Source organism: Balaenoptera acutorostrata, chromosome 5 (genome assembly GCF_949987535.1).
Source record: "Balaenoptera acutorostrata chromosome 5, mBalAcu1.1, whole genome shotgun sequence".
Taxonomy (NCBI): domain Eukaryota; kingdom Metazoa; phylum Chordata; class Mammalia; order Artiodactyla; family Balaenopteridae; genus Balaenoptera; species Balaenoptera acutorostrata.
The window spans coordinates 10,004,584-10,019,921 of record NC_080068.1 but is presented as its reverse complement, the minus strand read 5'-3'; the positions used below and the strand labels follow the sequence as shown (position 1 = coordinate 10,019,921).

General features: G+C 38.9%; 1 protein-coding gene across 6 annotated transcripts in view; it reads left to right on the top strand.

Annotated features, from left to right (window-relative positions):
- FAM13A (family with sequence similarity 13 member A) overlaps positions 1-15,338 on the top strand; it is a 340,103-nt gene that overhangs the window by 15,876 nt on the left and 308,889 nt on the right. For all 6 annotated transcript variants that reach the window (XR_009008361.1, XR_009008360.1, XM_057546846.1 and 3 more), the window contains exon 2: positions 11,323-11,512. Coding sequence is in view for 4 of the 6 variants with exons in the window: in XM_057546846.1 (XP_057402829.1) it covers positions 11,323-11,512 (190 nt within the window). In the remaining 2 variants the exon portion in view is untranslated. The remainder of the gene's footprint in view (positions 1-11,322; positions 11,513-15,338) is intronic.

Here is a 15,338-nt window from a genome sequence, read left to right as displayed (position 1 = left end):
TTTTTTTTTTCTATTTTACTGTCCTTAGAGCTTAGCTTCTAGCTTCTGGGTTGCTGCATAGTCACAGGATGGCTATCAGGCATTGCAGGTGTTATCTAAGCAGAAAACAGGGGTATAGGAGAAAGACTGAGTTGGCCTCCCTTTCAAGGAGTCTTTCTGGTGGTCCTGTTAACAACTTCTGTTTATATCTCGTTGGCCAAACTTAGATATGTGATCATCCATATCTACAAGGATATACTGCTGCAGAGAAGATGGGGTATATTTTAACTGGGCAATTTGCTCCCCACCCTCTCCAACAAAATCAGAGTTCTGTCAAGAGAGAAGAGAGAAATTACCCATCAACAGGCAACTGTAAGCTCTGTCACAGTGTCCTTTTAAAGAATTGGTTACCACGGAGAGATTCTTATTCAGTGTTTTTCAGTATTGACTGTCTTCTGGTTGTATAATAGATGCTTTTACATATCTTCTACATTATCTTATTAAACTCTCATAACACTTTAAAGTAGGTAGTGTTATTGTAGCTCAACAGATGAGGACCCAGTGTTGTTGTAGATGAAAACTTGTATAAGGTCAGCAGGCTGAAGGTGAGGGGGATCTGGCTGCAGTATTGTCCTCCTGGTGATACATAAGCTTGACTTAGCTCTTGTGGCTGGACAGAGAGCATGGGTCATCCTTCTTTAGGGGTGCATTTGCCCCCTTCCTAAGCTCACACTCGACCAAAGAGGCTGACATTCCCAGGGAAAATACCCGGTGGCAAAACCGTGGTTTAAACCCAGGTACCCTAATTTCCGACAGAGTGCTTTCCCAGTGATGCAGCCCTATCCAAGCTAATAGGATTGTCCACGGCTCTGTGTAAGAATATCCCCACAGTTGTTATTGTTAATTTTTAAATTGCCATTTGAAGAGAACATATTCCTTTCCTTCCTAATTCTGCTGTCAAAAAATGGTATTACTCTTTCTTAGGCATGGAATCTCTTTGAGAGGTCTCTATTTTTTTCCCCAATTTTTTATATTATTACTTTATTAAAGTATAGTTAATTTACAATATTGCATTAGATTCAGATGTATAGCATAGTGATTCAGTTTTCTTTTGGCAGATTATATTCCGTTATAGGTTATTACAAGATATTGAATATAATTCCCTATGCTATACAGTAAATCCCTGTTCCTTCTCTATATTAAGTATAGTAGCTGTATCTGTTAATCCCATACTCCTAATTTGTTCCCCCCACCATGCTCCCTCTCTCCTTTGGTAACCATAAGTTTGTTCTCTATGTCAGAGTCTGTTTCTCTTTTGTAAATAAGTTCACTTGTATCATTTTTTAGATTCCATTTATAAATGTTATCACATAATATTTGTATTTCTCTGTCTGACTTCTTAGTATGTTAATCTTTAGGTCCATCCATGTTGCTGCAAATGACAATATTTCATTCTTTCTATAGCTGAGTAATATTCCATGGTGTATGTATATACCACATCTTTATCTATTCATCTGTTGATGGACAATTAGGTTGCTTCCATGCCTTGGCTATTGTAAATAGTGCTGCTATGAACATTGGAGTGCACGTATCTTTTCGAATTAGAGTTTTCATCTTTTCCGGATATATGCCCAGGAGTGGGATTGCTGGATCATACGGTAACTCTATTTTTAATTTTTTAAGAAACCTCCACACTGTTCTCCATAATGACTGCACCAATTTATTTTCGCACCAACAGTGTGGAAGGGTTTCCTTTTTTCCACACCCTCTCCAGCATTTATTATTTGTGGACTTTTTGATGATGCCCATTCTAACTGGTGTGAGGTGATACCTTATTGTAGGTTAGATGTGCATTTCTCTAATAATTAGCGATGTGGAACATCTTTTCATGTGCCTGTTGGCCATCTGTATGTCGTCTTTGGAGAAGTGTCTTTTTAGGTCTTCTGCCCATTTGATTGGATTTTTTTTTTTATATTGAGCTGTATGAGCTGTTTGTATATTTTGGAAATTAAGCCCTTGTTATTGTTTACAGATATTTTCTCACATTCTGTGGGTTGTCTTTTTGTTTATGGTTTCCATGGCTGTGCAAAACCTTTTAAGTTTAATAAGGTCACTCTCGTTTATTTTTGCTTTTGTTACTTTTGCCTTGGGAAACTGATCTAAAAAAGTATTTCTGCAATTAATGTCAGAGAACATTTTGCCTTTGTTCTCTTCTAGGAGTTTTATGGTGTCATGTCTTAAGTCTTTAAGCCATTTTGAATTGATTTTTGTGTATGGCATGAGGGAACATTCTAACTTCATTGATTTACATGCGGCTATCCAGCTTTTCCAACACCACTTGCTGAAAAGACTATCTTCTGATGTTTCACTGTTAGTGTAATGAAACACAACAGATTTCTGTATATTAATCTTATATCCTACTACCTTGCTGCATTATTAGTTCAAATCGTTTTTGTATGGAGACTTTAGGGTTCTCAATATAGAGTATCATGTCATCTGCAAATAGTGAGTTTTATCCCTTCCCTTAGAATTTGGATACCTTTAATTTTTTTTCTTGTCTGATTGCTGTGGCTAAGATTTCAAATACTATGTTGAATGGAAATGGCAAGAGTAGGCATCCTTGTCTTGTTCCTCAATTTAGTGGGAAGGCTTTCAGCTTTCCACCCTTGAGTATTAGGATTGGCTGTGGGTTTGTCATAAATGGCCTTTATTATGTTGAGATGTTCCTGAGAGTTTTTATCATGAATGGGTGTTGAAATTTGCCAAATGCTTTTCCTGTGTCTGTTGAGATGATCATGTGGTTTTTGTCTTTCCTTTTGTTAATGTGGTGTATCACCTTGATTTGTGTAAGTTGAACCATCCTTGTGACCCTGGTATGAATCCAACTTGATCATGATGTATGACCCTTTATTGTTGGATTCAGTTTGCTAATATTTTGTTGAGGATATTTGCATCTGTATTCATCAAAGATGCTGGCCTATAATTTTCTTTTTTTATAGTGACTCTGTCTGGCTTTGGTATCAGGGTGTTCATTTCTTCTTTATTGTTTTACCTTTTGTGGTTTGGTGATTTTCTTTTGTAGTATGCTTGAGTTCCTTTCTTTTTGTTTTTTGTGAATCTCTTGTATGTTTTTGACTTGTGGTTACCATGGAGTTCAAGCATGTTGACCCATAACTATATCTACTTGCTTTAAACTGATAGTCATACAGACTCAAACACATTCTAAAAGATCTATATTTTTATACTTTCCTCCCCCTTCATTTTGTGATTTTGATGTCCTATTTTACATTTTTATGCTTATTCTTTTACTGTTTATTGTAGTTTAAATTGCTTTTACAATTTTTTAAATTGTCTTTTTATCTACATACTAGCTTTAGTGTTCTTCAATCCTTTGAAATATTTGCCTTTCCTATTGTGATTTTTCCTTTCCTATAGATTCTTGCTACTTTTCTATTTAAAGAAGACCTTTCAATATTCTCTTAAGGTTGGTTTAATATTGCTGAATTCTTTTAGTTTTTGCTTGTCTGAGAAATTCTTTCTCTCCTTCCATTCTAAGTGATAATCTTGCTAGGTAGAGTACCCTAGGTTGCAGGTTTTTCCCTTTCAGGAGTTTGAATATATCATGCCACTCCCTTCTGGCCTGAAAAGTTTCTGCAGAGACATAAGCTGATAGTCTTATGGGGATTCCCTTATAAATGACTTTGTTTTTTTTTCTCTTGCTGCCTTTATTATTTTTTTTTTTAACATCTTTATTGGGTATAATTGCTTTACAATGTTTTGTTAGTTTCTGCTGTATAAAAAAATGAATCAGCTATATGTATACCTATATCCCCATATCCTCTCCCTCTTGTGTCTCCCTCCCACCCTCCCTATCCCACCCCTCTAGATGGTCACAAAGCACCGAGCTGATCTCCCTGTGCTATGCATCTTGCTGCCTTTAGAATCCTCTCTTTATCTTTAACTTTTGTCATTTTAATTATGATATGTCTTGGTGTGGGTCTGTTTGTGTTCATCTTGTTTGGAACCCTGTGTTCTTCCTTGTACCTGGATATCTGTTTCCTTCTTTAGGTTTAGGAAGTTTTCAGCCATTATTTCTTCAAATACATTTTCGATCCCCCTTTCTCTTTCTTCTCCTTCTGAAATCTCTATTACGTGTATGTTGGCGTGTTTTATATTGTCCCATAGCTCTCGTTTGTTGCCTTCTTTTTTTTTTTTTTTCATTCGTCTTTCTGTCTGCTGTTCTGATTGGGTGATTTCCATTATTCTGTCTTCCAGATCACATATTCATTTTTCTGCATTATTTAGTCTGGTCTTGATTGCATTTAGCTCGGTTTTTATCTCAGCAATTGAGTTGTCTAATTTTGATTGGCTCCTCTTTATAGTTTCGAGTTGCTTTTTTACAGTGATCTGCATTTCTATCCATAGTCTTAATTCCTTTAGCATTTTTACTACCTCCTTTTTGAACTCAGGCTCTGGTAGACTGGAGAGGTCCGTTTCACTGTTTGTCTTTCAGAGGATTTCTCTTGTTCTTTTATTTGGGAGTGGTTCCTATGCTTTTTCATTTTACTTATTTCTCTTACTCTCTGAAGTTAGGAGAAACAGTTACCCACTGTGGTCTTGAAGGGCTGTTTTTATGTGGGAGTATCTGTGTGAAGACTGTGTGAGTCCAGTATTTTTGGTGCAAGGGCTGTTCTTGGGATGGATGCCTGCCGTGTCTTTCCTCAGAGTGTGGCTGGCTGTTGTCCCCTTGCTAGGGGTGTGTTTGGTGTTGTGGTGACCAGGGCCTGCACTGGATGTTGAGTGGGGCCTCCTGTTTGCTCTGTGGTTGTCACAGACCTGTTGGGGGCAGACTGTGCTCCCCAGTTGTTGGAGTAGAAGCCCCCAGATCCGATGTTGAGCTGTAGTGTGAGGTGGGCGGGACTGGAGCACCCCCTCTGGGAAGGGAGCCTTTGAATGTTCCTCCCCAGGAGCTGTCAGCCGGGACCTATGGCTCTGTGACACCACCTGCCACCCAGTGTGCAGGCCCACAAAGAGCACTGCCCCTGACCGCCTCCACTGTGGCAGCTCCGATAATCTGCTTGGATGTCAGTTCTACCTCCTGTGTATGCATGCTCCCAAAGCGGGAGCTCCCAAAGCCCACCAAAGCTGTGCCCGCTGTGAGAGCGCCCACAGTACGCTCAGGGGTCAGCCCCACCTCTGCGTGTGCACACCCTCAAATTCCGCTGCTGTGGAATTACACCGAATAACCTTTACAATAATTTCACCTAATGTCCAACACATTTAAATTTCCCTAGTTGTCTCAAAGAGACAGTTGTTTTTTGTTTTGTTTTTTCAGTCAGGAACCGATCAGTATTCATAGACTACATTTGAACTTTGTATAATTTCTTTAAAATCTGGAACCGATCTTTTCCTTATGACATTGATGTTTTGAAGAGTCCAGGCCAGTTGCCTGTTAGAATGTCCCTGATTCTGAATTTGTCTGTTTCCTTACAGTCTCTTTTAACTTGTTCTTTTAGCTCCTGTTTTACCTGTAAACTGTTAGATTTAGAGGCTAGATAAGCAGCAGCTTAAACACTTTTGGCAAGAATATAAATGATGTGTTCTGCATGTTGCATCACATCAGGAGCACGTAATGTCAGCACTTCGTGATTAGTGGTGATAAATTTAATCTTTTGAGTTAAGCTGAGTACACCCAGATATCAATTGTAAAGGTAATTTTTTTTCCTTTGCAAATATCATGTGATCTTTGAACACTGTGAAAATCCTGTTCTCAAACAACTTTTCACCTGATGTTTTAGCATCCACTGTCAATCTTTGACAAAATTATTTGTTTAAATGATTTGTGGGAAAAAGGTGATTTTCTAATTCTGTTGTTCCTTCTGTATTTAGCTGCAGCACGTTCTGTAAAGCAGACTTTTACTTTGGTAACCCCATTCTTTCACTCTTCTTAGTATCACTGTTGATTCAGGGAATTTTATTTACATAATATTTTATAATCATTTATAGTTCTTATTCCTGGTGCTCCAACTGTCCCGAACTTGGCCAGTAGGAACCCATTTAAGCTGGCCCACATGTCTTTTTGACACGCCCCATTTGTCCTTGAGCATTTCCACACCTTCTGGAACAAGCTGTCTCAGGCTCATCTTGTGCTTTCCTCGCACCCGTTTTACTTGGTGGTGGAGTAGCTTTCTATTCTACACATTCCTGCCTAGATGTATCGGTGCTAGCCCCAGCTGCAAAGAGTTTTAAGGTGCACTATTCTGAATTTAACCAGTAGTATAACCTGATTGTCCTTCAAAGTACCTTAAATTCATGGTACTTAAATTTTTGGAGGATTGCCTTAAGGAAATACAAGCTGTTGAATTCAGTAATCTAAAATCGATTTTGTTTTAAGCTCTGTAAAGAAAGTGCTGCGTGTAGTTTTGTCCCCTTTTGGGGGCTCATAGAACCACCAATATTAAAGGTTCTGGAAACACGATAGTCCGTCATGGTTAAGAGCTCATGCGTTAGAGCTAGAGCACCTGGGGGTTACATTCTAGCTATAAAACTTTCTTAGGCAAGTTTCTTTTTCTTTGTGCCTTAGTTTTTGTGTCCAAATGGGAATAGTTAAGAGTACCTACTAAAAAGTTAGTTTTGAAATTTAGAGATGTTAATTTTAAAGCACTTAACCACAGAGTCTAGCACAAGATCAGCACTTAGTAAGTGTTAGCTGTGGTTAAAAACTCAAGGCTTCTGAAGCTCATCCTGTTTACTAGATTGATGAAAACCTTCTCTGTGCAGGTCCTAATATCAAATATTGTTGTCGCTTCTGAGCATATCTAACTTTATTTTAAGGAGACCAAGAAGCTCAAATAATCCTATTTTCCTCAGCTACAAGAATAGGAATTTTGTTTTATCTTTAGCACGTAGACTGGACTTCCCAGCATATGCTTCTTGAGTATCACTACATCCTTCGTGGAGACAGCATTAAGCATGTGTCCTCTGGACTCAGATGGCCTGAGCGTGACTCCTGGCCACACCATATCCTTGATGGGACCTGGAGCACATTCCTTGGCTGCTCTGTAAAATGAGGGTCACAAAAGTATCTTCCTTCCTAGTGTCACTTTATCAGGATTTAAGGAGTGAAGCCATCTAAGGTATTCGGAAGTGTGACTGCCATACTCTGTAAACGTTCCATAAAAGTTAGCTGTCATTATCATTCTGATTTTCTCATTATCTAAAACCCTGGTTTTCTGTTTGCTCTAATTAGTCTTTTATTTTTTTTTTTTGGAGTACTTTTATCAGTTGGTGGTGTGTGTGTGTGTACAGAACAGAAATGGGTTCTGGCTAACTTAAGCCCAAAGAAACTTTACTGGAAAGTTACAGAGTGGCCCACCATGTAGAAGGAACAGCGGAAGGACCGGTGTCGGAAAGGGGCAGCTAAAGGCTCACGGCAGCTCCAATGATGCAGGTGGCAAGAGGTGCATCATGGTTAGTTAATCTAACCATCTTGTGAGAGCACTGCAGCTGGAATAAATTAGCTCCATCCATTTTTCTCAAGCTTCAGTGACAGTCCGCTCAAGCTTCAGTGGCCTGCAGGACGAAGGGTCTGATTGCCCTGCAAGGGCACCAGAGCCCAGCTCTTGCTAAAGGCAGGGCAGCGGTTGTAAGTGATAGCCTCATCGAGGATGTTCACAGTGAGGGTGCGGTCATTCCCCCAAAGGCAGCCAGGATTTGTCGCTAGAAAAAAGGGGAAGTGAAGACCAAGTGGTCCCCACATCAACAAATATGCACTACTGTCCTGGTGCATGCATTTTGTCAGCTATCTGAACTATTTTCTATCACAAATAAATATAGAAAAGCAAGGTCCCAGCATGCAATTATAAAAATGAATATTGACATAAAATTCAGGTGACATGGGCTCTAGGCTCAACCCTTTCTGAGTTCACCACAAGTTTTGGGGTCCTGGTTTCCTTATTCCTAAGGTGATATTATAAGCACTAATCCCTACAGATTGTTCTAGCAGTAAACCCCAAGGTTCCCTGTCTTTTTTAATGTGGGAACCTATATTGCTTTTATACACACAGACACACACACACACAGACACACACACACACACACACACACACACACACACACGAGTCCAGTTTCCGAACTCAAGTGGTGTATGGCAATGTATGCAAACAAAGGTTTAAACAGTTAAGTTTGACAGATTACCTCAATTAGTAACTTTCTTTTTCAGCTTATATTAGGTCAAGAAAGGTAAAATGTGTGTTTGAAGGGAAGCTGAAATTCCACAGATATTGACATTTATAAAGAGATAGTGATGTTAGCATTGTATAAAGGAAAGTAATTTCAGTTTAGATGGAATTAATCATAAATGGCTTTCCATTTCCTCAGTTATTTTATTTCTTCTGTGAGTAGGGAACTATAGAATATTTCTTATAGCCTACCAGAAAGGATATTTTTTTAATATTTGTTCTAAGTCCATCAGTGAAGAACTGATTTGGATGTCTCTAAAAATACAGCTGTGTTTTTTTCATTGTGGTTGTCTTTAAACAATATTTATCTTTTTAAATGTATTAACCTAAATTAGATTACCAATTAATAATCAGATGTTCCTTTATTACTATAATTACATATAAATTTGCTTTGTAGTATGGCTCTGTACTGAGTAAACAGGTAGTTTAATTTGCAATCAGTTCAAAATGTGTGAGGTTAGTTACATGTCTCATCCTTGAAAATACTGAGCCATAATGCCAAGATTGCTTATTTATGCTATTAAAAGGAGACCCAACATACTGACTGTACTTGAGTAAAGGACAGAATATAAAACAGGGCTGTTAGCCGAAAGAATGTCACATATAGACAGGATTTCTAAGAAAACCTTGAATTTCTAATAAAAACTTGAGAAATTCTGATACTAACATGCAAAATGATTTTATGTTTATCTTTCAAAAGTCATACGTATATATTTTAAGAGATTGAGATACACGGAGAATAATTAGGTCGGCAGACTTATCTACCAACCACAGGCCTAGACCATGGTGCCTTCTTCAACAGCAATCTTTAGCCCACGAAAACAGTCGAGTACAGGAGTGGTTAAGTATCTCTCAATTGTTTTGAGAAGTAATCAGAATAATTTCCTGGAAGAATGATGATGATGGTGATGATTATAATAATCAGTACTTACTGAGTATGCCAGACACCCTTCTCATTCTTCTATGTATATGAGCTCCTTCCAACCTCATGTATTCCTATGAGCGAGGGACGCCTGGTATACCCATCCGTAGACCGGGAAACTGCGTGTAAGTGACGTGTCCAAGGTTGCACAGCTAATGAGATCAGAATGGGATTCGAAACAGGGAGTCTGCTTCCCCAGTTCATGCTCTAAACCAGCGCTCCCCAACCTTTTTGACACCAGGGACCAGTTTCATGGAAGACAGTTTTTCCATGGGGCGGGCGTGGGGGGAGGATGGTTCAGGAGGTGATGCGAGCGATGGTGAGCGGCAGATAAAGCTTCACTCGCTCACCTCCCGCTTTGTGGCCCGGTTCCTAACAGGCCTCAGGCCAGTAATGGTCCGCGGCCCGGGGATTGGGGACCCCTGCTCTAAAGGACTCTGCTATATTGTGTCTGTAAGAAAATAAGAAGATAAAACATGTATGATTTAATCTCATTGTCAGCTGTTTCTGATGCAACATTTGAGACTATTTTCAAAGTTTCGTTATTAAAGGTTACTTTTTGGCTGCTTACTCACCAGATAGACCTGGTTGACTGAAATTTCCCATGTGTTCTTTTGAAAGGTATTGATAGGTTTTTAAACTTACACACACAAAAATAGTAGTGGTTACAGATTTGACTTAGTTAAGTAACTTCCTTGGTAACAGAGATGATAGTTCTTGCCCATACTACTCTGTAGCAGCTAACACTATGCCTTATTTATAATATTAATAGATAGCTAAATCTATTCTGTAACTTTATACGTTTGCTGAATTGTCACTAGGGAAATCTGGCTTTCAAATAGGACCTATTAAAAGATGCAGAGATGTCCATGAAAGTTGGCCTGATTCTATAGATCGTAAGATTCAAAATCAAATTGAAACTACAGGGAACCTACTAAAAATCACAATTGTAGAATTATCTTCGTGTAATTGTCATGTGTCACATGTAGAATTTATCACAGTTTGTGTTATACACAAACTGCACTTTAACATTAATATAAATTTAAATTAAGGAGAGGAGCATGGACTTAGAGTATGGTGAAACTCTTACCAGTTCCATGACTTTTACCAAATTACTTCTTAACTCTTTGATCTTTCTTTCCTCATCTCTACAATGGCGGTAATGTTTCTTCTTTTAGATTGTAACAGCTACATGAGCCTACACTTATAATATTGACACTTAGGTTAGTTGCTGCATTCATTCTCAAAAAGGGTGTGTTTCCCCTAATCTGCTTCCTCTGTCCACAAATAAAATTTTTGCTTTTTGCCATCTTTTCATTGTTTAAAGTTACAGATACATACATTTATGTAGGACACATGCTGTTTTTTTAAAAAAAATCCCTCATTTAGTTTTATTAAACCATATTAAAATTTATCTTTTAAAATACTTCCTTGGGGAAAAATTTTCTATTAAAAGGAAGAAACAAATTTGTATGAAGTTCTCAGCGTGGTGATAACTTGAATTGACTGACTGTAAGTTGCATTTTTTATTTATAATATGTACAGTCTTGTTGAAATTTTTAAAATTGTGATTACCTGAAGCATTGCTATTTCAGAGATTATAGCATTTTGAACTTCAAAGAAAATTGAGTTGATTTTATGTGCCAAAATATTACTGAGATATTCAGATATAATCAAATCAGAGAAATAAATGTTCCTTCTACACATACATATTTTTTTTCTAATCCTTCAAATTAAAGCTACCTTAAGATGACATCTAGATAAGTTTTCGTCTTCAGCAACATCTTACTGTTTCAGGATCTGCATGGGGTTTCAGTGTTCTGATAAGTTTTATTTTCCTGTTAACGAGGTACTTGTGAGTCACACCCTGGTTACTGTAGTAATATATCTTAGCTACTGCAGTGTATTGCTGCCTCTCTTAGCTACGCTTAAGTTGTGGCTTTAGGTGCCTCATTATTTTTCACTCCTTTTAACCGTTATATCAGTGTGCACCATTCCTAACACTGAGGAACACGTGAGAGATGTTAGGGATTTGGGTTTGAGCTGAAGTGAAAATAAGTGAAGACCACTACTCTACAGCCTCCAAACGCTTACCCTTTGATTCAGGTGATTCTGTAGTAACCATTGCAGCCTCCTGTGGCAAACATGACTGACTGCTCTTTTTTCTTCCGCTATTTTAAGCAAAGTAAAGCAGCAGTTCGGCTGAAAGAAGACATGAAAATGATTGCGGCAGTGCCACTAAATGAGCAGAGGAATTCCACCTATACCAAGTTATTTGGAGTCAGTCTCCAAGACCTCCACCAGCAGGGGCTGACTCAGAACGGTGTTCCAGCTATCGTGGGGAGCATAGTGGAGTACTTGACCATGCATGGTAAGTCCAGTTGTGTTGTAACTCTGTTGCTTTGTGTGAATTACTTCATCCTGCATGATTAGAATATTCCCTAAACCACCTTAATTAGAATATTGAACTATGGCATAATATACTTTGCCCTTATAAAAGGATGTGAAGGGCATTACGACTGCTTAACATTCTTTTGAAAATATTTAATTCAACTTACCATGGAGAAATCACTTTAATTATTGAGGTTTCTAGTTTGGAATGATTCCTAGTTTTTAGTGCTAAAATACACTGTTTTAATATTAACAGTGAGTTGTCTTGATTCATTAAATTCCCACCGGGAGTCAATAATTTTTAATGTAACAGAATACTTTTTGAGCGTCTCTTTCAGCTTGAGGTCAGTCATGAACTTACTGAATGCCTTGATTGCCTTCAAAACTCAGTGAGAATACCAAAAAAAAAGTATGATATATAACCTAGTATGGTGTTGGGGGGGACATTAACTTTTGGAATGATACAATTAATTGTGTAAAATAATTGCAGAGTGCCACAGTACATTGCACGATAAAAAGATAAATTATCTCTCTCTTAGTTGCTGAGAACTATTATGTTTTATAGCTTTTTAAATTATTTTATTTAAAATAGAACTTAGAAACCTGGCTAATTTGAGACAATGAGGCTTATCAAACTAGGGCAGTATCGTGGGAGAACTCCAAACTATATAATAAATACCAATAAACTTTCAGAGGTTTGTGAAGAAGGTATTCAGAGGGAAGAGCTTGGAATTTTCATTTTCTATGCCGAAACAACATTTCTATACTGAAACAAGACTCACTGCAGAGTAGAATATAACATTTGTGGGCATTTTTTTTTTTTTTTTTTAAAGGATTTTCTTATTTATTTATTTATTTATTTATTTATTTTTGGCTGTGTTGGGTCTTCGGTTCGTGCGAGGGCTTTCTCCAGTTGCGGCAAGCGGGGACCGCTCTTCATCGCGGTGCGCGGGCCTTTCTCTATCGCGGCCCCTCCCGTCGCGGGGCACAGGCTCCAGACGCGCAGGCTCAGCAATTGTGGCCCACGGGCCCAGCCGCTCCGCGGCATGTGGGATCCTCCCAGACCAGGGCTCGAACCCGTGTCCCCTGCATTAGCAGGCAGACTCTCAACCACTGCGCCACCAGGGAAGCCCCTGTGGGCATTTTTAAAGGTAAAACTTGAGACCTGGAAGAAATTCTGTACTCGGCCCAGTTTGCTCCCGCCCCTGAATCTTGCCGTGATTCCGAGTCCGTTCTTCTTGCTGAGAAAGTGGCTGCGTTGGAAATGCCTGAGAGGCACGGCGCTGCCTTTCTTCTGTAGGAACATGTGTCTGCTTGTCACAGGGAATATATGGCAAGACAGTTCAGACCTCAGAAGGTTGTCAGGTGTTTTGTGTTAGTTGAAAAAACAGCTATTTGCTCAGGTTACTTGGTATGTAGGTGACAAAATGGTATTTTGTTCTGAAAACTGAAGAGCCAGGTTTGCATTCTTAACCCGTAGGCGTTATCTCCTTGTTTTCGGAGGAAGATAGCTGCAGGAGGGTGAGATTCTTAGAGACCAGCTCTGGGTTTGTTCAAATACTTTAAACAGGTTAAATACAAAGGTGTTATATGCAGCATGGCAGGAAGATGGGCCCTTGGCCTAGAGGATCCTGAAGCCAGATGTTGCTGAGTTAGAGCTTTGACAGGACTCATTTACACACTCAGTGTTGAGTAAAACTGTATCCTACTGACTTAGCTACAAACGGATCTCTAGGTAATTCATTTAATATCTTAAATAGGGTTGTTCGGTATTACTCATTTGGATGCCAAAGTGTGACCACCTAAAATAATATTTTGGTTTTGGCATCATTAGTATTCTGACCTTTTATGCAACAATGATTGAATAATAGCCTTTTGAGGTTACTCTTATGTAAAATCATTTTCACTTTTAACCTTTTTAAAAGTATTGCATAATTAATCTATTTATGTGGTTCAAAATTCAGAAGGGTATATAGTGAAAAGTCTCTCCCTCCAAACCCTGTCCCCTGACCATTCACTTCCCCTCCCAGAAACAATATTACTATACTATTTTTTGCTATGTTCTTACAAAGATATTTGACTATATAAGCAGATATGTGTATTTTTCCCCCTTTTAACATAGCACACAGTGTACACCGTTTATGAATCCTCTTTAAAAAAACCAAAACAAAACACTCGGGACTTCCCTGGCGGTCCAATGGTTAAGACTCTGCAATTCTACTTTAGGGGGCATGGGTTCGATCCCTGGTCGGGTAACTAAGATCCCACATGCTGCACAGCACGGCCAAAAAAAATCACTCCACAGTATATTTTGGAGACTGTTCCATTTCACATAAAGAGCTTTCCTCATTTAATTCTTCTTTTCCCCTGCACGCTCTTCCACTTTAAGTTTGTACGTGTCACTGCTTTAACCAGCCTCATCCTGATCAGCATTGAATTGTTTCCAGTCTTCTGATGTCTACAAACAGTGATTCAGTGGCTGACCTTTAACACGTATCAAGCGCTGTGATGTGTCTGTAGACTAACCTTTAGAAGTGGACTGCTGGGTCAAAAGATAATGTGCACTTATAGTCAACCCCAGGAGTTAAAATAAACCAGGTTTTTATAGTCACACCATCAATGTATGAAAATCTGGGAAAAATTCGAATTAGAGATTGCTTTTCTTCTGCCTCTCCTTGGCATACCCTTAGCTGTACTTTAATAGGGTGTGTTCAGGTAATGCAAAACTAAATGTTTCAGTGGGCTCAGTCATTCTTAACCAGGGATGTGAAATGGTCACTAGTGGAATCTTTTCAGAATACCCATGCAATTGGCAGTACCTCAGATCTACTGAATCAGAATCTTTTTTGAAAATTTATTAATTTATTTACTTTTGGCTGCGTTGGGTCTTCGTTGCTGTGCGCGGGCTTTCTCTAGTTGCGGTGAGCAGGGGCTACTCTTCGTTGCGGTGCGCGGGCTTCTCACTGCAGTGGCTTCTCTTCTCACGGAGCACGGGCTCTAGGCATGTGGGCTCAGTAGTTGTAGCGCATGGGCTCAGTAGTTGTGGCTCGTGGGCTCTAGAGCGCAGGCTCAGTAGTTGTGGCGCATGGGCTTAGTTGCTCCACGGCATGTGGGAATCTTCCCGGACCAGGGCTTGAACCCGTGTCCGCTGCATTGGCAGGCGGATTCTTAACCATTCGCCACCAAGGAAGCCCCTGAATCAGAATCTGGATGGGGCAAACTAGGGTAGGGCACCTGCCCTGTAGTTTGAAAGGCTATGTAGTTAATTACTCCATAGACAACCAGAAGCCCCTTTCTGTATTTGAAACTATTGATATCATGTTAATAAACCAAAGAGCCTGTGTAAGTTTGAGAGCAAGATACTTCAATTAGTTTTATTTAACTGTTTAAGTCAAATATTTGTTGTGGACCTTGATACAGTAGGCACTCTGTCAGGTATGGGATATGGGGTGATTGGTTGTATAATTAACCTTAGTAGATATTATGGTCATACTTTGTTGTTTAATGTAAATGTAGATATATAACAACTCGACATGAGGGAAACCTTTTATTATTATAAAGGAATTTTAGGACAGAAAGCATTTATAAAGGCCTGTATTAAGGTCTGTTCAATAGACTTTGCCCTTTTTTCTTTAAAGAAAAAAAAGAAAAAATACACATTTTTTCCATTCAAAGGAAAATGTTATAAGTTATGAGGCATATCATCTTTATACTATTTTAAAATAACTAATCTTGCTGATAGTGTTACTGGATTCCTTCTACTTTACCATTAAGATGCTGTGGGATATTTAAATAGTGTAGGTTTC